The 25,288-nt window shown below is 52.2% G+C and overlaps 1 protein-coding gene across 2 annotated transcripts in view; it reads right to left on the reverse strand.

The window, feature by feature from the left end:
- Nucleotides 1-3,257: 3,257 nt before the first annotated feature.
- Nucleotides 3,258-25,288, reverse strand: part of CDC14A (cell division cycle 14A) — a 92,874-nt gene continuing 70,843 nt past the window's right edge. For both annotated transcript variants that reach the window (XM_054564997.1, XM_054564996.1), the window contains 7 exons: nucleotides 24,456-24,686; nucleotides 20,887-21,025; nucleotides 14,362-14,521; nucleotides 8,445-8,560; nucleotides 6,594-6,641; nucleotides 4,560-4,682; nucleotides 3,258-3,705 (listed from right to left, as the gene is read on the reverse strand). In XM_054564997.1, coding sequence (XP_054420972.1) covers nucleotides 3,258-3,705; nucleotides 4,560-4,682; nucleotides 6,594-6,641; nucleotides 8,445-8,560; nucleotides 14,362-14,521; nucleotides 20,887-21,025; nucleotides 24,456-24,686 — 1,265 coding nt within the window. The remainder of the gene's footprint in view (nucleotides 3,706-4,559; nucleotides 4,683-6,593; nucleotides 6,642-8,444; nucleotides 8,561-14,361; nucleotides 14,522-20,886; nucleotides 21,026-24,455; nucleotides 24,687-25,288) is intronic.

A 25,288-nucleotide genomic window follows, 5' to 3' on the forward strand; every position in this document is an offset into this window, starting at 1 on the left:
TTCCCTGCCACACTGCGGCGGCATGGGCTCCTGCAACAGCCTCTCCTCCTCTTCCTCTTCTGGTCGCTGGATTCCTAGCAGGCTCCTGTGTGTCCTCCAAAGCCCATCTAAACCATGCCCCCGCCCTCAGGGCTGTCCCTGACCCTTCTGGGCAGAAGAAGCCATCCTCTAGGTCTCCCTCCTTTTTAAACTCCTGACACAGCATAGACGTGACAACATAATCAACAACGCGTGCTTTTTGGAGTCAAACGGAGCCAGGTTCAAATTACGGCTCCGTTACATATTTGTGGCGCAGTCTGAGGCCCAACATGTCAAACCTCAACGCTCAAGTGACTAATCGTTAGAACAGGGGCACAGTTCTTACCGCATTCACTCCCGTAAATGTCCCATGGTCCATGCGGGCACTCAGGAAATACGTGATGAGCGCCTACTATGTGCAAGGCGCGGGGCACACACTGTACAAACTAGAGACACCGGCCCTGCCCTCCCGCAGCTGATGGTCTGGCGGAGGCTGCAGACAAGCGAACAGATGATTCAAGTGCCAAGTGAGGAGAAGGGGCTATTAAGACCAAGAGCCCCAGCCAGGGAAGCACCACGACCCGACGTAGGCTCACGGGGTCAGGGAAGGACAGTGCCGGTGAGCACCCAACTCGGGGGGAAGTCTCTTCAAAATAAAACAGATCCAACACTCAAGACAGATACCTCAAGTGATCTCAACTTAATAAGATGCTTCCCCCGCCCACTCCATCGTCACACGGCCCTCGTTTCTAAGCGGTGACAAACTCCCCCGAACGTCACCGAGGGGAACACTGGTTTCTCACGGCGGGGCGCGGGGGCGGGTCACTGCATTAAGATGAAGCCTTGTGCCTTGCTCTGGGCAGTAGCAACCTCAAGGCCGGCAGAAGGGGCCAAAGAAATAAAAATAGGGTCTGACCGTGTCTCCGTGTCCCACCGCAGCCAGGAGGACTGCTTAACATTTGCTCCTGTGTTCTGCGTTAAAGCAGTTAGTGACAGAACAAGGAAGTCATTTTCACATGTTTCTGGGGGCTGAGCCGCTGCAAAGAACGAGAGAGAAAATGTGGCTTTCAAAAGAGAGGCTAATTACAGCTTTTAAAATATTAGACTCCCTCAGAATACCTGTCACCCCCACCCCTAGGAGTTTCTGGGTCTTTCTTAAAGGTGCTGGGAAGGTATTGCCATACAGACTCCCTGTCCTGCCTGAGGATTTTAAAACGCTGCTGAGTGATTTATTCCTAGTTAGTTCTTCAAGGGCTGTGTGTCTCACATCTTCAGAAGCATTAGAAAGAAGGTCAGTGTTATTTAGACAAGAAACCCACAGCAGTTAGAGACGCTGCACCAACAGGGGGGAAAAAAAAAACGCACAGCCTCCTACTTTGTGCCCCATCAAACGGGGATTTCCACTTTAACTTGGACTTTCTGCCAGCAAGCCAGCGGGGATAGGACTTGGAGGCTTCCCTCTCCAAAAAGACAGAGGGCTGTTTTTGTTTGGGGAGGGGTTTTTTTTAGGCCAAGATAAAGGGGGGAGAGTCAGCTCTATGCTTCCTGGAAGGGTCGGAGAAAGCAAAATGCCACCATGCTGGCCACCCTACTTAGAAACGCTCTTTCTTTACAATCAAGTGACCAATTCAAGAGGGAGAAGACAGAACTAGCAGCAGTCACCCACACGGATGACCAATTTAAATTTAATTAGCGGAAAATTATTCAGGCCAGAAAGGGAGAGGAGGAGTAGGAAAATAAGAAAATATGGACTGAAACCAAAATTAAGTAAACGGGGAGGGGCGAGGGAATCGACAATCATCCAAAGAATGCCACCCACAAAGAGGAAAACAGAGGCCCAGAAAACGCGGACTGTTGTTCCTTTCGTGTCCCCATGGCCTCTGGCATTCAGCTGTGAGTGCAGAGGACCCAAAACCTCCCACCGTGCGATCTGCAAGTATTTATACAGCTCTGTCTCTCTACGTCTAACGCTTTCTCTGAGAGGGGAAAGATCTAGGCTCAGGTCTCTTTAAAAAGAGAGTGGCCTTCGCTCAGTATTTGAAAATATCAATGGAATTCCATTTCTGCTGACAGGATAGGACCTCCAAACCTAGTTATGAAAACATAAATACAGCTCCATTTCCCACCTAACCCATGGTTACAAGGATTTAAGTTTTACCAACGCACACACGCCCGGACCATCGAGGGACCGGAGCCAAACGGAGGGGCGGGGGGAGCTGGCAGCTGCCTGCGTCCCAAATCCATGCAGGAATCTAGAGTGATGTTTAGAAACACCCTTAGGAATAAAGTCAGGCGGGGAAACTACACGAGCCAGGAAAGGACTCTGTGTACAGGAGGAGAAAAAACTCTGAAAGAGGCCCGAGCCAGGGGTGAGCGTGGCCACGAGTCCTACCAACGAGCACGTGTGCGCGCGCGCTCACACAGACTCACATATGCACGTTCGCGCACGTATATAGGCAGGCTCATGTTAGAAAAGCGGCTTCTACTCGGCCATCGAAGGAGAGTGGGCCACCAGCGCGTCCCCAGCCTCTCCCTGGATAATGCGGAGGAGACGTGTGGCCAGCGGTGGGCACGGGGCGGGGGGGACCCTCCCTCCCACAGGGCCACAGCGCCACCCCGGATCCGTGAGAGCGCTCTCCCTTCCCTGCCTGTCCTTGTCCTCGCAAATCGGAACTCACGTCCTCGGAGACCTCAGCTCCCTTGGAGGGTGCCTGGCAGCAGGGTGAACCGACAGGCTTTGCCCTGACGGGGCCCTGCAGCGGGGGCTGGCGGCGGAATGAGGGCTCGCGGGCCAGGTGTGTGGGAGGGCCTGCAGCCTGTCTCTTGCGGGAGGAGCTCACTTGAACCATCTTCCTGACACCGCGCCTTCCCTCCCGTTCACCCCAGGTGACCGCCCCCCACGAGCCTTCCTGGCCCCCGAAGTACTTCTGGGTCAGCGCCCCGAGGCGGCGGCACATTGCGGGGCCTACCGGCTGGCCCTGAGAACCCCTTGCTGGACACCCACACCACCACTGCCACAGCGGGTGCGCGGAGAGGTGGGAAAGCCCAGCGAGACTCGCGTAGGTCCAGGGTCGGGGACCAAGGGAACGGAAGCCGTTCCCTTCTCAGAGAAGCCACTTGACAAGCAGCGGGGGGAGGAGAAGAGACAGGAGGAAGAGCCCCGGTGGAAACTGGGCGTTTACTTGGAGAGGAGCCGCGGAAGGGACGTGCCTAGACAGTGTCCCGGCGCGAAGGCCGGGTCAGAAGGCCTCCTTGGTGCTGTTGAATTTCTTGGGCGGCAGCCGGGGTGAGGACCGCGAGGTGCAGGAGCTGCGGTCGGGGTTCTGAGGGCCCAGAGGCGGTGCCTGCAAACTTACGGGAATGGAGCGGCTCAGGAACCGGGCTGAGGATGAGGACAGGCCGGGGTAGGGTGGCCGGAGGACGGCGGCGGCAACGCTGACCGCGCCCGGCTCCTCCGTCTTGGCGCCCTGGGGGCCCAGCGGGCCGCTCGGGGCGCTCCGGCTGTGCTGGTTGTTGTTGAGCTCGGGGTGATTCCGGGCGGGCGCCTGGGAGCTGCCATTGAGGAGGTTGGTGAAGGGGGTGGCCACGAAGGCCATCTTGGAGGGCAGGATCTTTCTGTTGTCCGGGTCGTCTGCGGCAGCGTTCAAGTTCCCGAGAGAGCTGGCCAGGCGGGAGTTTATGGAGAAGCTGGATGGGAAACACACGGGGAAGGGGACACGGACAGCGATGGACATCAGCGCTCGTGCCCGGCACGCACGCGACCACGCGGGCGGGGGCGGAGGTGACGAGGACGGGTCTGACCGGCACCAGTGGGGACGGAGGGCCTCCACCATCGCTCTGGGCGACGTAATAATACGTGGTCCTGAGTCAGACACGTTACTTTCCTCTGCCCAGAGCAGTTCATTGGGACCCAAGAGGCTGCCTGAAACCACGGGACCGGAGATCTAGAACTAGACTATGGAGGTGCCCTTGGCCCCGGGGCAGGAAGTAAGGCAACGGGCGAGCAGAGAGCAAAAAGCATGAGATTTAGCCCATATGTATGTCATCACATTACACGAAACGTCCTTACCCACCGTGGCTCTGCCCGGCACCCAGGACAGAAATGACAATCAGAAGTGTCCCTACTACATGCAACTCAACTCCATTTTCGAGTTAGGCAGCCTATAGCGGGGGTGCTGTGGGGGGTCCCGCCTTCGGGCGTCGCTGGGCCCCACTGGAAGAAGAGTTGCCTTGGGCCACGCATTAAATACACAGACACTAATGAAAACCGATAAGCCAAAAAAGGTTTTAAGTAAATTTATGATTTTGTGTTGGGCTGCATTCATAGGCATCCTGGGCCACAGGCAGGCCACGGGTTGGACACCCCTGCCGGAAGCCATCCATGGCCTTGTCCCTGAAATTCAGGACAGGGACAGATGCTCGGAGGTCACAGAGCCTTCTGTGGTCCCCCCTTCCCCCCGGTCCCTCCTCCGACCGTCTCCCAACTCTTTGCGGCTGGCTTCTTCCACATCCCCTGGGGATCTCAAAGATGGGAGAATTACCTTCTTATACTGGCGCCCGAGGACAGGGAGCCTCTGTTTATCCTCTTGGCCGTCGCTGAAGGAGACGAAGCCACTTTTGAGGGCTTCGGAGCCGATGAAGACCCTTGCAGGGAAGAAGGCAACCTTTGGGGAGAAAAAAGGGCAACGCGTCATGTGCGCGCCATGTCCTCTCGATGGTCAGCAAGCGCCCAGGCGAGAGACACTGGCGCACATCCAAGAGGTCCCAGCAGAGCCCAGGCCCGGGGGCCGCACTGAGACAGCGCCTCTGTGCCACGCAGGCCTCTCACAGCCTTGCAGGCGCTCCCTGGGCTCAGCCGCGAGCTGCGAAGCCCTCAGACCCGCTGTGTGCGCGAGGACGTGCAGGCACAGTGGGAAAGCTCCTCGTTCAAAGTCACGTGGAGCAGGTGCCAGAGCTGGGACGGGCCCGGGCCCCCCCAGCCCTGCCCTTCACAGCCACCCCGCCATCCTTGGCCACTCCCCTTCTTTGCCGCTGGCGTTCCTGCCTCCCGTGTCTTTGTATTCTTCATCTGCCCTCTCCTTTCCACCCGGCAACTGCCCTAGCTGAGGCCATTGCTGTACCTTATCCTCAACGGCTGAGAGCATCTTTTCCTCTTATTCCCTAAAGTTCCTATTCTGAATAGCCTCCAGCACAATCTAAAACATCTAACGATGTCGCTTGGCTGTTTACACTAATTCATCTTCCCTCGGGGCCCAGAAAGCCTAACACCCTTGACTTGGCTTACGACGCCCTCCAACATCTGGCATCACCTCGCTGAGCAGGTCCACGTACCCACACGTCCCCTCTGCACAAAACGCCTGAGCGCCCTGCCCGCCTGCACTCACACCTTCGTCCAGTTTGTCCTGCCAGGCGTCCCCGCTCCACCTCTGTCTCTTCCCTTCCTCCTCCGCCTGACTCACTCCTCCGCTTCTCCATTTACGGGTCCAGCCCGCTGCTGCCTCTTACGGCAAAAGGCTTCACTGAACTCCCGCGGGGGTGCATCCTGTCTCACCCTCTCTTTCCGCAGTAAATCATAGCTTCTATGTCTTATATCACTGCCTGCTATTTGTCCATTTCCCTCGACATAAGGCTCATTGGGAGCAATGAACTATCTCTCATTTCAATCCCCAGGAGCCAGGCTCAGGTCAGGTGTTCGGTACACGCTTGCCAAGGGAACACGAAGGGGGAAACTGGCTCACATCTGGCAGCCCGGGCCCAGGCGTGGCTTTACTACCAGCTCTGTTTCATCCTGGACTGATCCTTCGGGGTTTTCCTATCTGCTGTAGAAAAGCTTATTTTCCTGTAGACTCTCCTTCACCATCGAAACAGCAGCTTCGACCTGGCCGGCCTCTGAGACTAGGACTCAGGGAATGTTGTGCAAAGAGGTAGCTCCAGCTTCTGCAGAAGTCGGGGCCCTCCCTGACTCCCCCTAAACACCCCTAAACGCAGGGCTCAGGGCAAGGCGACACGTGAATCAGCCTTCTCTCCCTCTTTTGTCTACAGTTTTGGTCACATGCCCCCCACCACCCCACCCTCACTGAGCCCTCCACCGGACCCTGTACCCCTGGTGGCCTCATATGACCAGGTAGTGTTCAGGGGACATTTGCCAGAGAAAAACACTAACATCTCCTCTCCAAATAGAGGGTAGAGAATAAAAAAAAACAAAAACTAGAAAATAAAGGAGGGCAGCAAGCACATGCAAAAACAGGGAGGAGGAAAGAGAAGAGTTATCAAATCAAGGCAAACGCTACCACGAGACCGGAAGGCAGTGCCAGCCACTGTCACGCATCAGGGGCCCTGCACGTGTGGGAGCGGAGTCACTGTCACAGCCACAAAGCCCTGCGCACAGCTTGGGAGAGCCAACTCCGCGTCCTGGGGGCACTGAGAACAACGCCCACCGGACGGAAGGGGAGGCAAGTGAGAAAGGGAAACGCTGTGCGCGGTTTATCTTCGCTGGTTTGAGGGCTGGGGGCAGGCACCTAAAGGATGGTGATATTTACAAGGAACTAGAAATGCAGCCTCCTCGGTGACAGTACCTGAATGGCTGGGACATGGCCCTCGGGTGCCCTTTAACGTCGTCCAACCTACAAAAGTCAAAGACACGTGTTCAGGCAGCAGCAGGCTCACCCAGCCCGGCCCAGACCCAAAGGCACACTGGGCGGAGTCAGAGCAGTAAGAACATGAACTTGGCCGAGGGCAGGACCGGGCACCTGGATATTAGTCTTCCTGCACTTCTGTAAAAATCCTAGAACCAGCAGGAAATCTACCTTAGTCATTTACTTTCCTCTTGATTTCCATTTGTAGCAAATTGCTTTTTAATCAGAAGGGGGACTTGCATCCGCTCAGGGTAAAATTGTTTGATGATGGTACCATGATGTCATTTAAAAAAAAAAAAAAACTAAATTCCAAAAATACTAGAAAATTCCTCGGAGTAAAAAGGAAAAATAGAAAAACCCTATTGGAGCGAGCCTTCTACAACCTGCACTGTAGAAACTCTTGTTTTCCTTATTCATTTGCCAAATTACATTCCAACTTACCCCTTCCTTGTCCTTGCAATTTCTTAAGAATCAAATATAGATGCCTGAACGGCATTTTAATCAATAGGAAGCCATTTCTTAGAGTTTAAAGGGGAAAAACTGGTGAAGGGAAGAGATTAGTAATCTCAAGAACCCTCCGCTGACTTGGACAACGTACGTCACAGAGACAGCAGCGACTTGGAACAGCGGCGGGTGTGAACACCGGCTCTGTTCGAACTGCGGCCAGGCTGAGGACGACCTGACCCCCCACCCCGCCTCGGCACCCCAGCCAGGTGCGGGTGATGACGCACGCCTCTCAGGTTTGCTCGGGGAGGCCTCACGTACGAGCTGAGCGCCTGCCGCGGCTCCGGGCCCAGAGCGGCTGCCCCGTGAAGGGCGCACCTCCTCGGCTCTGCGGTGCTGGCCGCTGGTCAGGACTAAGCTCCCGGCTTGCTGAGACGGCATCTCACCTCACTGTAGAACACGGCCCCTCAGCCTTGAGCCGCATGAGCTTTTATGGCTCAGCTCAGGACACCAGCACTCAAAGCACAGGTAACGGTGTGATCGGACCCGATCCGGCTGGAGGGTGACAATCCTCCCCAGGGGACACACGAACACTAAGTTGCCTGGGAGTCTGCTGGACATTATCACGCTGGCAAAACATTCTACCTGCTACATGTGTCTCTCGCTTAAAAGTCAGAGAAAAGCAATCATTCCCCACCACACCCCTTTGTGAACTTACCCCCCATACATTCCCATCGAAAGTGTCGATGGCATTCAGATTTTTGCACCTACGGGGACCTGAAGCCTTTACTTGAATCTACTCTGAACTGTCAGCAGGTCTCAAATGTTAGAGTCAGAGGGCAAATTCCATCACTTGCTCCTGATGAGCCGTCTCGCCGACATCAAGATGGTCTATCGCTTTCCAGGCACAGGTAGGAATGGCACACTCACCTCTCAAAAAGAGAAGGGAGGCTAAGGAGTGAGGTCCACCCAAGCCTGGCACACAGCGCCTCTCTGCACGACCAAGAGTCCGACAAACGCCTGTGAAGATTTGCCACAGGAAACCCCGGTCGCAGGAGGGGGTGGAATTCCAAAAGGAGTTTGGAACGGAGTCCCACAGACAACGGACTGCTTAGCACTTTAAGGTGGCATTTTCAAGATGGACGTGCACAAGTTACCTTCTAGAAGCTTCTAAAATTGAGCTCCTCCCCACAGTGATAAAATAAGAAACACATAACACGAAAGAGTAATAAACCAAAACACGAGAGGTAAACCAGTGCTCGTGTAACGATATCCAAAACGGGGGATGAAGGGTTCTGTCCACAGGTGGCGCCGCAGCCTAAATTCACAGGCGAAACATGGACCTACCTGAACGCGCAGGACGGCAAGGAGCGGGGCTGCCTCTGGCTCTTTAAGGCACGCAGTTTGTCTCCTTGGGTGATGCTGTTCTTCATCTCCACGTCTTCATCGTCTTCCAAGTTATTCTGGGGAAAAAGTGCATGTTCCACAGAGCGGTCATTATGAATAACGTGATTTTATGTAGATTTCTTACTACATCATAGATTCCGTCTGTATATATTTTATATAAATTATCTTAAATCGCTCTAATGCTCTACAAAGTCCGCATCGTTCACGTATAGAGTAAAGAATGCTTGACTGAGAATCATGTAAGGGGCAGCATGGGGAAGGGAGTCCATGTAGAGCCAACAGCACCGTAGTAAGTATGCACGGTGTCAGGTGGGCGGTCGCTTTGTAAACTACGTAAGTGTCTCAGCACTATGTTGTATACCTGAAATTAATATAATATTGTCGTCAACTGTAGTTAAAAGTTTTTTGTTTTTTTTTTAAAAAGTAAGAACACTCAACTATTCACCAATGAGCTCTCCTGGTCATATTCCCAGTCAAGGAAGCGCGGGTACAGACGTAGTGGAGTTTACAACGAGCTATAGTTCCCATGGACTGCAACCAGAGAGACCCTCACGCAGACAAAACCACACTTTGGAACGTGGCTTAGACACAGGCTGGCTCAACAGGCACTGTACAAGGACATTTCTAGAAACTACCAGGAGTCATCTGAGCAAATTCCACAACTTGCTTGCAAAATCGAAAGCTACAACAATTTAGAATACTAAGCCCGTCAAAGCCCTCAAGAGCTTTCCGAAAGGAGTCCAAGCTTCCTGGAGGGGGGAAGCGTATTTCCTACTGAAAAATACAGAAGCACTGTGCCGGGTCTTTTCCGGCACCAGCTCACATTTAATCCGCACAACCCGGAGGGTGTGGGGGAGAACCATGACCCTTGATTTATGAGTGAAAAGGGGGAGGTGCTCCTGGAGCCCACACGCTTCGTGAGCGTCAGACTTCTGGTCCTCGGACGCCATGTCCCTTCTAAAAGACAGGCCACGACACGGCAGTCCTGTACCAGCCGTGACTGCGTGCTGCCCATTTCCTCACCTGCAAAACATCAAAAGCCCTGCATCTGCCAAGATCCCCTCCAGCCCTCACAGTCCCCGCTCTGTCTCTGTAGCTCAAACTCCTGTTTGACGAAGGACACGCAAAGGCAGACTTCCCTCAGCCCCCTGCTCGTCGTTTCTGATAGCCATTCCTGGGCCAACCTGCCCCTTCGCTCCCTGGCCCCCCGCCCCCCCGCCCCCCGCTGGGGTCCACGGGGAGGCCCGGGGCTCGGCAGGCACGCCCCTCTGACCACCGGCACCTTGAGGCGGGGGAGGACGAGCCAAGACCTAGGACACACGGGACAGGAGCAGGAATGACGGTGCGAGCGTCCTGGCCAAGGCGGTCCCTCCACGGGGTCAAGACGGAACCTGAGTAAAGCAGGCCAAGGCCAGAGCCAACGCCCCGCCGGCCACGGCCCCCAGCTCAGCGTCCCGGGGTCATGTGACTCACGGACAGACGACGGTCTTGTAAATAACAAGCGACCGCACAGGGTGTGCGCGTGCGTTCTATTCCCCCCATCGTTCTGTCTACACGCAGCCTGAAGACCAAAGGGTGAGCCCCTCGGCGGGGTCCAGAGGCTTCAGGCGGGCGAGGCAAGACCTGGCGAGCAGGTCACTACAGTGGAGAGTGGCTGCCGGCGGGGGAGGGGCTGAGCGCCGTGAAGACCAGGCCCGGCGGGGAAAGTGGAGCACAGCGGGCGATGAAGAGGGAAGAGCCATCGCAGGAGAGGGACGGCAAAGGGGAGTCTGAAATAGAAATGAGTAAAAATAGAAGTGAAAGGATTGGAAGACAAAGATGAAAATGGAATTTTTAGCAGGTTTAAATAAATGATTTGGCTCGGAAGGGTGGATGAATCATCTCTCAAGGTCTCTCCGGCTCCGGGATGTGGAGTCTATGAGGTGCAAACGTTGTGGGAAGGCAAAGGGGTCGTTTCCATAGTAAGTCGCTTCTGGGTGATAACAAGTCTGGGTTCAGCAGAGCCCCCAGGTCTGCCTTCTGTCCCTCCTCGCCGTCACCGTGCAGGCCTCTGTCCCCCGGCCCACTCCCGTCACCAGCTCCCCGGCCTGCCCCCGCCCTCGGCCGCACACGGACGCCTGCCCGCCACCGCCGGGGCGACCCCCCCACGGGTGCCTCTGCGCTCTGCCGCTCCCGGCCAACAGCCTCCGCCAGGTCCCAGCGTGGTCCTGCGAGCGGAAGGAAAGGGGCCGAAAAGCAGGGCCTTAGTGACCTCGTTCTGACCTCACAGTTCTCCTTCTCGGATGCACCCCGCTCATGAGCCTGTGACGCAGAGAACAAATTCAGCGGCGAGGATTTACAAGCCGCAGTGTCTCAGCGCTGGGCCCGCCATGCTACGCCCTTATTTGCCTGATGTGGGATTCCGGGCCTCCGCGACCACTGCAGCCCCTGGGCTGACCCCACATCGCTAAGGCAAGGGCGCCTACGGGCCGGCGGGCTGACAGTGGGCTGCTGCCCGGAGCAGGAAAAGACAGGACAAGACAACCACAGCTGCAGGAGGGATTTGCTTAGACAGGCTGGCTAAGGTCGCGTTCAAAGTCACTGTAGTGAGAGACTGAAGCCACGTGGGGACCTCGGGGCGAGAGGGGCAGCAGGCAACAACGGCAGGAGGCTCCAGGGCCAGGGCGCCTGGGCTCCGACGGCAGCCGCGCTGGCTGCTCTGCGACCCTGGCAGGTGGCTTCCCTGCCACGCCCTCAAGCCTGTGCTCCGGCGGGTGGGCCCAGAAAGCATGCCCAGTCCATACAGCTGTTGTAAGGACCGAGCGCGCAATCCATGCCAAGTGCCAGGACAGTGCCTGGCAGGCCCACGGCAGGTGCCGTCTCGGTTGTTTTTCTTGCACTCTAAGCTCTGTTTCACTCCTTAAGTATCTGTATCTTAAAGGGCTTCAAGTTCTGTCTTCATTTTTTTTTTTTTTATAACCCTAAGACTCAATGAACCCTTAGGCCCCTGGCTGTCAAAATGCGCACTTCTGGCCGGTACTATCTGGATAGCTTGGACCATTAGCGATTTCATGTCTGCGTTCTTGTTTGTTTCCTGTGAAACTGGACGCCTTCTTATTTCATTTGAGCAGTGCTGACAAAGGCTCAGTGGCCTTGGAACAGACTCCGCAGAGGGCAGGTAGAAGCCCCATCCCTATGGAGCATGTCCCCTGGCAGGGAAGGGCAGTAAGGACCGTGGAGGACAAGGTGGGGACACGAAGTGAGGGCGGGGTTCCCCGAGATGGAGGCCGGGCTGCATATACCAGAACCCAGCGCAGCGCTGACAACCGGGCTCAGGGAACAGAAAGTCTGGGTTTTTCAAAGTTCTCTCCCAACTCTAAGTGGGTGAAGAGAACCCACTGGATCCACGGCTGGTCTATTACTGTGGCCTGAATCTCTCTGGTCGATACTGAGGTAATTTTCCTTTAACCCACCTCCTAAGCATTAAAAAACTATATAGTCAAACTCTCCAATTTTGTAATTACAGTGCTTCCAAATAACCGATCCCAGGAAAATTCCTGTATGCCTAGAAATCAAAAATTAATTCACTTCCCCTGCTTTGAATATGATGTCACTTTATAAAAAGCAACCTGTAGAAGAATATTGTCTATTTGCAGTTTCTTGCCGTACAAGCTAAATAAACCCAGACTCTCCATGGGCTTCTCATCCTGAACATGGGTACGGAACTGGAAACACATGAACACCCTGCAAGCTTTCTTGACCGATTTTTCTGCCTGGAATTCACAGGAACAATAATAATAAACCTAACCCTATTGTGTTCACTTACAAGTAGACAAACGCCCATGTTCACGTCACGTTCTGAGAGCGAGATAAGCAAGGCAAGACACAGGCTTACAAGGAGCGCTTGCACACAACGTCGCCTATCTGTGAAGCGGTCCGAGGCCCAGACGCGTGTCGCGGTCTACAGTCCTAACCACACCGTCCTTCTCTGGTATCTCTGGGTTCTTTCATTCGGAAAACAGCAGCACTTCCGAATGGCCACGGCGGAAGTCATTCGTGTCGGGGGATGTGGAAAATAGAAAAGGGGAGTGAAGCAGCACAACATCACTCCTCTGTCACAGCGACTTATTTTATTATTTTATTTTATTTTTAAATCCTCACCCAATGATATGTCTATTGGTTTTAGGGAGAGAGGAAGGGAGAGAGAGAAATATTGATTGGTTGCCTCCCCTGCATGCCCTGAGCGGGGACAGAACCGCAGCCTGGCAGGTGCCCTGCCCAGGAATCGAACCCGCCACCCTTGGTGTATAGGGCAATGCTCCAACCACCTAAGCAACCCTGCCAGGGCCAAACTGACTTATTTTACCTTTCAGTCAAAGTGGGATCTAAAAAATTATCAGGATGCAATGTTCTAACACCAGCTGTTAATTTAATACAGGCTACAACACAGAGAGCACTATCTTCCTACACGATAAATGTTTTCCAGAGAGACGAATATATTTTCCGTTGAGTTCAAAGGTCGTAACTCAAAGCCCTAGTTACGCGACCCCAACCTCGGAAGAAAATGCCGACCGGCAGGAAAAGCGTTCCTCCTTAGCTCCACATCAAAATGCCAGTTCAGACCATTTCTGTTGGCTTTGAATGGGCCGGACTACCACCCAGAGATGAGAAAGAGTCAACAAGGGCTCTGAACGCCAACGTGACCTTGGGTAAGATGTACATTTTGCCAGGAGAGATGACCCACCCAGGTGAACTCCTCCACTCGTCAGCGGCTGTCTTAGAGGACACGCCACGGGCTGAAAAATGGGTCCTCTTGGCAGCCCCTCCTTTGTCCCTGAAAAAAACTCATTCTCCCTCTTCAGGCGCTCTGGTTCTCTTTCTTGGCGAAAGAAACACGTCCGAGGTGCCAGGGGCCGACCTAAGGGAGCTGCGACGTGTCCCTTCCATTCGGCCTCCTTCAGGGACCTGCGGTCTCAGGAACCCCCTTCTGCCTCACGCAATGCCAGTCTGCCCTTGCTGCTTCAATATTTTTAACAGCTTTTTTTTTTTTTTGCTCCTTTAGGAGCACCCATTTCTCCAGGTGGCCCAACTACTAGACAACTCTGTGACCTCGGGTAAGTCACGGATTTTGTGGGACCCCGGTTTCTGACCCACACACGAGGGCACTAGAACAAACGATTTCAAGGCCGCTTCAGGCTCCACAATGGCCCCCGCCCCTGATTCTCACTAAGCTACTTTCACTTCCATTCAGAGGTAGCAGGACGTGATAGGAAAGACGTGGATTTGGAAAAAAAGATCCACGTGGGGAAATCGTGTTTCCAGCACTGAGGTGGGAGTGTCTCTAACTCTTCAATTTCCTTCCTATAAAAGAGAGATGATAGGGCCTGAATCGCCGGCTAGTTATAAAGGTTAAATCAGACCATGCCAACTATTGACAGTCGTTTGCTTATAATAGTCTTAATTTTTTAAAAAATTGCCCCTGGTTGTTTTCAACCCGGGGCTTCCTTTAGAAATCACTATGAAGCGGAAGCTCTCCATAATCACTTGTGGCGTGAATTATTTCTTCAGTCATCACATTAAAATATTTCTTCTTGATAGCTATTTCCATTTTCAAATAAAGAGTCTGTTTCTTTAATTTCCTTTTTTGTAAATATTCCCCAAATGAGAGTGGCCTCCTTTATAACTGCGCTCCTGAAATTACAGCTTTCTGCTTTTTAAGGATAATTGCTTTCCCCGCTCTGATGCTTGCTTTAGAGGTGGATGCCTGCACACCCCAAGTTCTGGGGCTCCCCGCACCTCAGAGAAGCTACGTTACATGTGTTCAAAGGTAGAGTTCAAGTCTTATGGGGGCACAGCCATCTCCCCAGGGAAAACTCACCTCTCCAAATCTCTCCGTGTTTTGTATTTTGGATAAGTTTCCACCAATAGACATGTCATCCAAGCTAGAAAGAATTTTATTAATACTTCCTTCACTGGACGGTCTATTTTTCAGTTTGGATCGGAAAATGTCTCCCTGGACCCATAATGATGCTTGTTTTCTGTAAAAACGGAGAGAAAACAAAACAGCCTGTAAAATAAGGTACTATCATCTCGGAAGTATAATGTCTTATGAGCAAAAAGGCTTGCAGATAAACACTTACAAATCAGAACAGGAAGATTATGAAGTCTTAGGACAAAAATGAAAGCCACTTTCCAGTACCGCAATAAGTTAAAGTTCTATATAAAACACAAATAACCATCTTCCAATATAGGTCTAGATAGCCACACAGGGGTTGACTATTAGAGGTGCTCAGATGCTTAGAACAAATTCCACAGCAATAAAGACGGTGAGCCCCTTTGTCTTTTAAAGATGAATTGAAATCTGTAGGTTATGCTGGGTGTACGCATCAAGTGGGAGAACGGCGGTGGCTATTTTCTCTCGTGGCAGGTTATCTTGCCTTTTGGAAGCAAACCACAGAGGAATTTTTCTGAGCCTAGGATGTGCAAATTGATGAGGTTAGCGTAACAACTCAATCACACTGAACTTTTCTATTCCAGCTGTAAAAATAGGTATTCAAAACAAACTCTTCTCGATTCTTTCTTCCTTCCTGGAAATCTTCACAGAACCATGGAGTAGCCTCCCTCCTACTTTGCACTCTCAAAAAAAATCTTGCTTTAGTTTTTGCTTCCTCCAAACTATTTCCACTTAATGCTGTACGTGGCATAGCGCTTTCTCTAACGCTTGAATCTTATGGCCGTAGCATAGTCCTTGACAAGGTAGGAACAGTTCAAAAAATAATGGTTACATTTATAAATGAATGTCTTGGGCCTCTGGTCAAACCTCCCAGGAATAAAGAATTACGACTTCACAGGGAGAGAAAATTCAGTTCTGTCAAAGACAGGGAAAAATTTAGGTGAAGTGAAACAGAGAAAGGATAGGGGTATACAGATAAGACAGAATCCCTGGCCCTCAGGAAGTTCCCAGGTTAGTATGGGGGAAAAAAAAATCTGAATCCAGTATTAAAGACCCGTAACCAAGATCTGCTGAGGACCCTGGGAGAAGGGGCTCCTGACTCAATGTGCAGGCATCGGAGAAAAAGCCTGAGCATCCAGCCGTACCTGGAGAGGCGAGCAGGGCTGAGCCCGCAAGGGGAATTCCCAAAGCAAAGAAAACATGGGAGCGGAAAGAAATAGTGAGATCAGAGAACACGGCGTGTTTTGAAAACTGAGGTGGCTGAAGTAAAAGTGAGATGAAAGAACTCAGCGTGTTTGGGAAAAACGGTTGTTTGATTTGGCCCGCGAGGCAAGCTGGGGAATTCAGAGCCGATCTCCAAGTTGAAGGGAAATGTACCGGAGCTCTTTCATCCTCTCTTCCATGGAGAGGCTGCTTCCAAATCCTGGCGATTGTAACTAATGCTGCAGAGAGCATAGGGTGCATATGTTCTTGTGAATTAGTCTTTGGGGTTTCTTCGGGCAAATTTCCCGAAATGGAATCGCTGGGTCATATTTTTTTTTTGAGGTAACTCCATATTGCTGTACTACTTGGCTGTAAAAAAGAAGAAAATGTCACCCTTTGCGACAGCATGGATGCACCTGGAGAGTAGTACGCTAAGTGAAATAAGCCAGTCAGAGAAAGACAAGTGCCATGTGATCTCATTCCTACGTGGGATCTAATGAACAAACTGAAGTAACAAGCACAACAGAGGCAGCCTCACAGATGGAGAGCAGATGACAGTTTGCGGGTCGGGGCTGGGGGCGTGGAGGGATTGAGCGAAAAAGAAAAAGGCAAAAGGACTCACGGACACAGACAACACTGTGGGGATCGCAGGGGCGGAGGGGACAGTGGTGGAAGAGGGTATGGGGGGGTGACAGATGGTAATGGAAAAAATTTAAATTTGAAAAAGACTGAAGGGAAGACCTTCCAGGGTCTTTAGGCGGGAGGAGGGAACATGATGTGGACTCATGATGAAGGCAGAGAAGTTTGAGGCTGAAAGTAAAAAAATTCCAACTGTAAATATTATAAAATGAAACGTCTGAGAGTGCTGCCGGCCTAAAGATGGAAATCACACAGTGACACCTTTCACGTGTTCAGCTTAAAAGACTCCTCCTGCCCCATCCCTGGAGACTTGATGCGAGCCTGAATATCAACGATGAGTAGGTGCCGAAGCCGGTTCCGCGTTGCTAAGCGATGCAGCGCAGCAGCGCTTCTCAGGAAAAAGTGGCTCCTCCTGCAAACCCCTGTCTCTCGACTATGGAAACCACGCCAGCTTGTATTGTGGTATCTATTGCTCCTTAAAAGCTTCATCTCAAACAGAAGTGAATTGTGTATTTCTAAGTATTTAGCATTTGAACATCAAACACTGCGACACTAACACACCAACTCAAAGCAAATCCTCCGGGGATGTAGTACGTTTCCCAAGAGCATGTGCCCCTCCCCCTAAAGAATGCGCACTTGGAAATGGCAGGGCGACACCTGTCTTGATGCAAAGCAAGCCCTGTAGAGGGAAGCAGCTGGGGTCATTGTTCTGGGCCAAGTCCTGGCCCTGGACTGGCCAGGCCTGGGACGTAAATAGTGAACTCAGCCTCCCTAAGAGCCAAGCTGTAGTTAAGTCTGACACTGAGCCTTGAACCTTTTTTAAAACCTGCTTTTTGAATTCCCCTGAAGAAAGTCAAGTCAGTTTATGGTTTTGGACGCAGAACAGGGGGCGGTCACTGTACACCTGGCTCTGCCTGTGGCCGACCTCCCCTCCCCCACTCCCCGAGTCACCCTAACCCTGTCTCCACAGCGTCCAGCTCCCTGCCTCCCTCACCTCTCCCCTTCCGGACACACTGATCCCGTATGACCCCACCCTGCCCCAGGGCCCATCCAAAGCCACCGTTGGGTCATTCTGTGGAGAAACCCAACCCACTTTCTAACTCAACCTGCAGCTCCTCTACTGCGACTTCGGCACCAGCCTTGGGCATCTCCTGACCCGCCGCCCCAGGGCTACTGTGGGAACAGAGGCCGCTACTGGACAAAAGGATCGGGCTAATGATATCGTCTGACTTGATATCCAAGGAAGGCGCCCCAGAAAGCAGGACGCAAGTCTCCGGAGGTGGAAGGAGACAGGTGTTCAAGGAGAACTGCGATCACCTTGTACAAAGGGAAGACTTAATAGGAAGAGGTTCAGAGAGAATTGAGGAGGGTGTAGGGGAAGCTCCTGACTCTGAAGCACACAGGAAATGGAGCTAGAAGGGAGAGAAACGATTCGAGAAATTCCCGGAAGAGCCAAGAAGCTAGATCTAATGTAGGTAAGGAAGCCCAGGGACCGCTGCGGTTGGGGTCGCGTCAAAATACACACTTGATACCTACACCCAATGCGTTACTACACCTCTAACCCTTTTCACACAGAAAACCAAACAAGTATCACTCGATCTTCCACGGTAACTGGATGAGTATTCCAAGATAAGTTTCTGAAGCCACCATTGCCAAAAATTCTTCCCGGCACCTTATTTTATTCTTGTTTAGCCAACAGATTCAATGCCAACTGGCCATCAAGTGAATCGAATGATGCGACAGTAAATACTGAAAAGCGATTCCCAATTTCTTAGTAACTGAGTGTTATTGCTAAAATGTAACGCTCAAATACAGTTCCAACTCAAGCCTAAGCTTTATGCTTGTTAGTCTAATAAATAAACCACAAGATGGCCTAGGATTATTTTAAATCCTTTTATTTCTAATATTGTAGATTTTAATTTTTTCTGTTTTAGGAATAGCAATTTCTTAAAGCTTTAAAATAGATTATTAAGAGAAGTTAATCCACTTTCCTTGATCTTATGCACGTACCCCCCAAAATAATAATAATAAGGAAACAGTAGGAATCAATTATAATTAAAAACTCAAGCTGTCATTGTTAGACATTTTCAAGCATTCTTCCATTTCTTGAACAGGTGTCCTTCATCTTATTTTTGGTAATGTCCTGAAGTAAAAAGCACTGGCTGAACGATTAATTTCTGGTGTCACTCAGTTCAATGGTGAGATTTACCAAATGTTCTACACACCAAACCGAACGTGCATTAAGTTGACATGTGCAGGCAGAGACTGAGCCGCAGACCCTTGTTACACGGCGTGGGGGGTGGCGACCAGCATCCCCTGGTGCCTGTGGGAAACGCAGCGGCTCGGGCGCCCCCACCCCCACTCCTGGCTCAGGAACCACGTTTCCTGCGCAGGCCCCCCTGAGGCTTAGGCGGCTCGGGATTGAGAAGCGCTGTAGACAGACAGCGGAACGAGAACATGAAAAATATCCAGCCGACCGGACATGGGCAAAAATAAGCGGAATGAGGGAAATTTCTGATTTCCGGATTTAGAAATAAAAAAAGAGTTCAAGCACAAAATCGTCACGTCCTTAAAGGTGACTTCACACAAAATGGAAGCTCCACGCTGCCAAGACTCCGCTGCGTGCGAGGTCCGGGCTGAGGTTTAATGAGGTTTCCAGGAGGAAGTTTAAAAATAAAGACCACAGCATGACGTGGGCCTCGTAAGGAAAACACCCCGGGAAGTGAGGTGTATGAGTGTGTACATATAATATAAAGAACATATATACATATAATCGTCAGATCTCATCACTTCTGTGCTCAAATCCCATTGCTGAGCATCCCTCTCACGCAAAGGAAGGAGGCGGAAGCCTGGGAAAGCCCGGGAGAGATGCCCACACGTGCCGCGCGGGCTCCAGGACATGGGCCCAGGGCCACAGGGCCGGGCCTCAGACACGAGCCTGCCTTCGGGGGCCTCACCGAGGGCTTCTCCTGACTGACTGCAACGCCACAGGCACCCAAGGAGTCAGCCGCCTGGAACTACAGTAGTGGTTCCCGCCCGAGGAAGGACCCCCAATGCTACGGTTTAAGTGCCTATCCACGAAAAACACCTTTCTTTACAACCGAGAGCGCCTTTGCCTCGTGACTTGCTTTCTCGGCTGTCGTCTGGAGCTGTGGCAGAGAGCGCGGACGTCGCAGGGGGCGAGAAGGGGGATCGTGCAGGTGTGGAGTGGTACTGGATGCCCGAGGAAAGCTAGGCGACCTTGGCCTGTTCTCAGCAGAGCGCCGAGTGCCAGGTGAGTCCTCAGTGGGAACCTACTGAATGAACACTCTTCCAAACAACGGTTTTAACAGATGCCCAGTGAGCCAGGCTTACAAATGGTTTTGCTCTCTCATCCTAAGGTCATTTGTTCAACTTCAGCAGGAAGCTGGACGACAAGCCCCCAACACACACACACACACACACACACACACACACACAGCACAGAGCTCACGGTTCAGGACACACATGGAAAATAGTGGAAACCACAGGTAGAGAATCCAGTCAAGGGTAAAGCTCTTGAATAACGTAGTTATTCTACCCATTTGTATCTCATAGGCCAAAAGCCTAACAACTTCTGTCTTCCTAAGGCTCCTGTTCTTGGGTATTTTTTTCTTGAGTATCACTACAATTCTGCCTCACTCTCTTAGGCTGTGAGGTGCGTGAACATTTTTCCACACTGGGGTTCTGCTCGGTTAGTCTCCCAGGAATTGGTAAGGACAGTAATTCCTCACAGGCTCAGAGCCCTGGCACCATTTCCGAAGTGAGTCACTCCCTTACAGCATCTTTCCATGAAATTTACAGTTGTGTGCTTCTCAGGGACAGAAAATGATTTAAAGAGAAAGGAATGAATTGTATAGAAAAGGATGCTATCCAAAATAAAGCCATCCCAGCATCCAAAGAGAAAAAGGAGTGAGATTTCAGTATAAGAGATCATTAATTGACAGGGCCCTAGAGCTGGACCTAAAGACACTGGTGTTAATTTCATCTTCTCGCTTTATTAATGAATGAATCGGTGGTGACTTCCAGTTATTTTTAAGGGGAAACCAGAAAGGCTGTGCCCTTACAGATTTATCTGTCCCCTTTGTGGACCAGGGCTTGACAAAAGGCTAATGCCCGGGTACAGGAAGGGAAGAACGGTTTCTAAGAATTCTCCTCGGGACCGCAGGGCCAGGATGGACCAGCTCGCCCTTCCTTCCTGGCTAACGCCTGCGTGGCAGCCACACAGAGGCTGACTTAGCTGTCCGGACATTAGCGACCCCCCGGAGTCACCGATGGACCTCAGCGCGGGTTACTTTTGATCTCCATTCTGCTTTGAGACATGCAAACAAAAAAGACTGAAAAGTGCCACGTTGGACAACATCCGAAAACCGTACTGTGCCCGAGGACACGACAGGAAGGAGGGCAGCCGAAGGGGCTGTCCCGGAACGAAGGGAGAGAAAAGGCACAGTCTTGAGCCGCCCGGCGGCAAGACTCTACAGGAGGTGCCGACCGCACTGGCATCGCCGCGGGCTGACACCGTCCGGGGAAACTGAGGCAGGGGTGACCAGGAACCCAGGCGTAACCCAGTCAGGGGGGCAAGAGACTTACTCTTCCAAGAAGTGCTGCTGGGGTCCTATGATGGAGCCCGGCCGGCAGATTCGGATCCAGGAGATTATCTCGGCGTGCGTGAACCTGTAATGCTTCATGACGTAGCAGGCTATCAAGGTGCCCGTTCTCCCGAGACCGGCTGCAAGAGAGGGCACAGACCGGAAATGCACACCGCCACCAACGGACCCCTCCCGTGGGCCCTTCCTGCTCCAATGTTCTGCTCACACTGTTTCAGGAGGGGACGGGCTTGGGGGCCAGGGGGCCTGTTTTCGCGTGAAGCACCTTCTGCCCTGATCCACACCAGGGTGCTCAGAAAAGAGCTGGGTGTGACTCTGGCCTCCACACAGCTCTCCTTTTACCAGATGAGCTAGGAGACGCTTGCCTTTGTTTCTGCAGAAGCGCTCACTGCCCGGACACCTGCCGAGACAACGGGCGATCTTGGCGGCGGGACCCAGCCCAACGGCCAGGAGCAGGGCCTGGAGCAGGGCCCGGGGTTCGACCGGTGCCGGGGCCCCTTGGATGGCCTTTGTGGGGACAGCAGTGGCTCCCAGGCTCCCCTCCCTATGCGGGGGGCTGCCAGGGTCCCTCTTAGGCTCCTCACCATGCACACACTCACATCAAAATGAAGGCTGTGCAGAAGATGTTCCAATTTCTCTGAAACTGAACTTGCTTCCCCCATTCAAAAAGAGTCTATAATTTAATCTATAAAAAGAATGTACTTTGCATTCTCACCACCGTCAGGCAGCATAGGAGCGTTTCGCTAAGTTTTTATAAAAACTTTAACAAATTTGTCGGAGCGTTCATAATTAAGGGGCTCCCTAGCCCAGCAAGACAAGGAGAGGAAACGTATTCTATTTACACCGAGCGCCATGCCAACTGCGTGACTGCTCCGGGCACTGCCTGAAACCCCTATCGAACGTCAACAGCCACACACCAGAACGTCACTGCATTGCCATTTTTTACATGATTATTTGTGCTAGAAAATTTCAAGAATTCACAGCCACCGGTTTTCTCAACCAGAAGGTGACCTGGAGACACTGAATTGTCGTGAGACTTCACCCATTCCTAGCAAATCTGTTCCTCGTTTGGCTCTCCGCACAGGACTTCATGTCGTGGCACGACATGTCCGTCCTCTTCCCGACAGCCATCAAGGTGCATTTGACATGGAGTGAGATTCCGCTGCCTCCTCCTTGTAGTGCCGCTAAAATGCTCAAGGCTGTCTGAAATCCCAGAAAATTAAGCTGACTTAATTAGGGCAGATGTCAAAATAATTAATGGGCCCATAACAGATAACTATGCTATTAAAAGCAATACAGCTGTAATTAAACTAAAGGTATAATCCTTATAAAAGAATCCTAAGTGTGTACACAAGTGGAAGCAAATGAAACACTCTCAAAAAGGTGTTACCACATGTAAATGTGACCTTCCCGCACAAGAACTGACCTCAGTGCTGAAGGACCTGAGTTTAGGACTGCCGGTCAAGATGGCGGAATAAGTCTACAGTGTGCTCACCACGTCCCATGACCACATCAAAATTACAACTAAATCATGGAACAACCGTGCTGAGAACCACCGTCAGACTACCCATATAGAAGTCCCACACCTAAGAAGAGGCTACACCGAGACTGGAATGAACCAAAACTGTGATAAATTGTTTTAAGGCTAAAAAGAACAAACCAAAAGGCTCCGGTTTTAAATAAAGATGTAAAAACAACTCCACACTACAAAATAAGTGTCAGCATTCACAGACCAAGGATATAGTGGAGAGGAATACCCGTAATGGGGATGTTTACACCAGAAAGTATGTTTCACAATGTTCGTTAGTGAAGAAAGCGATCAGGAGAGATGCTGAGCTTTAATAAAAGCTCCGCATTTCCTCTCCCTTGAACTCGTCAATCCAAGACATGACACACAGACACAATACATGACTTGGTCCTCACAAAACGAACTTTCTCAGAAAACAGGCCAAATTCACCCCAGGGAAAATACTGATTTTCATGACACAAAAATAAACTTTGAAAGAAGGCATGTGAGTGTCTCCTCCTGAATAAAGGTAACTGCTGTGTTCCCATGAGCTCTCAGATTCTATTTGACATGCTATTGTCAAATAGACATGCGTGAAAGGCAGGCTTCGTCTTGGGCCTGGGCCATCATCCTTCACAGAATGAGACAGAAAGGCAAAGTTAGGGTGCATATCGACCACCTCTGGGGCAAGCCTGTTCACCAGCACCCCGCTGTGACCTGCTCAGAACTGAAAACAGCCATCGGCAATGGGTGAACAAAAGACACCTTCCTAAGAGGCAGGGAGTCCTGCGTCAGGGCTCCGTCCTGCTCAGACACAGGGTGGGGGCTGCGTCAGTGTGGCTGAGCCCGTACCAGGAGCCCCTTGGCACCTGGGCCACGTGCGCCTCACTTCCCTCCCCCTGGGTCCCAAGCGAACGCAGCTTTCGCTTGCGCTCACATGTTCAGCAAAGTACCTCCACCTACTCAAATCTTAAACATAGAACAGGGGCCTGCTAAATGGTATTTTAATTGCTGTCAGAACCAGAGCTGAGCGTGTCTGAATAAGTCAGTCACAGCAGCACCAGGCACGTGAACAGTGCGATCCCCGACACCTACCAGAACGATTGGCACAAGACGCAACAGACATGTGAACAGCACCACCCAGAGGCACTCTGAAAGGCTGCATGTGGGGAGCGCATCCCAGGGAGGCCAAAGGGATTCCTCCCGCTTCTCGCTGGAATCAAAGGCCCCAGCAAAATACCTCCCACCGCGCCCGAGAGTCTACGATGGCGTCTGAGCCCCCTCGACAGCTAATGCTTGGAGCAAACATCCTTTCCTATTCGCTGAGCAGCTCACACAAGGTTGCCAGGGAAAATACAGCATCGTATGTTCCGTGCCCTGAGCCATACCAAAAAAAGTATTCATTGTTCCAAACTGCATTTTAACTTGAAACTCTGACCACCTTAGGTCGTCTATAGTGCCCACCCCTAGAGAGCAGAGATTCGTTTACAGAACCACGTCTTGCAGTTCATTCAAAGAGACAAGCTAACTAGCCAGTGGCTCCAGGGTGCTGCTGTCCCCTAGCAATGGGCAAGGAAGACAGTCAGCGATGCAAACGGCCCGTGGGCAACCGAGGGGCCAAGAGGAAATCGGTCCAGACAGCCGCTGGGCCAGCAAACGAGAGTATCAACTGTCCGATGGGTGGAGGAGAGAGGAAAGGAGACAGCCAATCCTGGAAGGAAAAAGAGAAAGGGAAGCCACAACCCCTTGCCTCTTTTGACAAGTGTACCTATTCACAGGTGCCGTGACGGTGGCCTACAGACACTGTCCCCCTCGGGGAGGGCCTGGCGTCAGCGAGCCTGACCTCAGAAAGGCCACATCGCTGCTGCTGAGCCACATCCAAGCAACCCTTTCCTAGGGAGGGTTTCTTTCAATAGGTCTGTGTCCCACTTTTCTGAGACCAGAAAAGATCTCTTTTCTCTTCTAAGACACGAGCTGGTTCTGCCAGACGTGATTTGCTGGGCCTGGGCTCGTCCCCTTTCGGGGGCCCGCGGCCGGGCACGCACCTTTGCAGTGAACAGCGATCGCCCCTTCCGTGTTCTCGCAGATGTTCAGGAACCTCCGCACGATGTTGTCGCTGGGCGTGCTGCCGTCGATGAAGAAGAGGTCGTAGTGCTCGAAGCCGGCGTCCGTGAAGCGCTTGGCCTCGTAAATCTTCTTGTTCAGCCTCACGATGGCTGTCACATTGTGCTTTTTGAAGTAAGGGAAGTAGGCTTCGGGGGCGTGGAGAGGGTACCCTAGGGGGAGAAGGACCCGCAGTCAGCTCGGCGGGGAACCGGGGGACACCCACGCCAGCAGGAACGTTTGTGACAGGCAGCAGCGCCTCAGGGGGGCCGTGCAGCCCAGGACAGAGCAAGGCCCCCGCCCTTCCCTCCAAGCGGCCGTCTGAGGAGCTGGGGGAAGCCCCGCAGAGGGGAGCCCTCCCCTGGTCACCGCAAAGGGCTCCTTCCCAACGGCAGTGGTCAAGTCCCGGGAGTGCCTCCCGCCAAGTCCCAGGCCTCGCCCCCCAGCTGGCCTGCAAAGGCCCATTGTCCCTTCTGGTGCAGGGGACAAAAGCTTTTCAACTGTAGTTAAAGCCTTTCTGCCAGGTGGACAGCCTCAACCGATAGTGCAGCCCCCCGCCAAAGGGACTGTTAATTAAGCGCTTATTGTGTACAAACCGCGATTGCCTCTTTTTTTAATTCTCAGAACAGCCTGTGAAGAATAATTAGCCCCATGGAGCAGATTCAGAAACTAAAAGAGGCTGAGTAATTCTTTCGTAGACATTTTCTCCTGGGGGAGCTCAGGCATTCCGCCTCTAGACCCGCTTCTATGTGGAGGGGGTCCGGCGTGACGTGAG

The sequence above is a fragment of the Pteronotus mesoamericanus genome, unplaced genomic scaffold (assembly GCF_021234165.1).
Source record: "Pteronotus mesoamericanus isolate MK-2021 breed Mesoamerican mustached bat unplaced genomic scaffold, CSHL_Meso_final scaffold_99, whole genome shotgun sequence".
In the NCBI taxonomy this organism is placed as follows: Eukaryota; Metazoa; Chordata; class Mammalia; order Chiroptera; family Mormoopidae; genus Pteronotus; species Pteronotus mesoamericanus.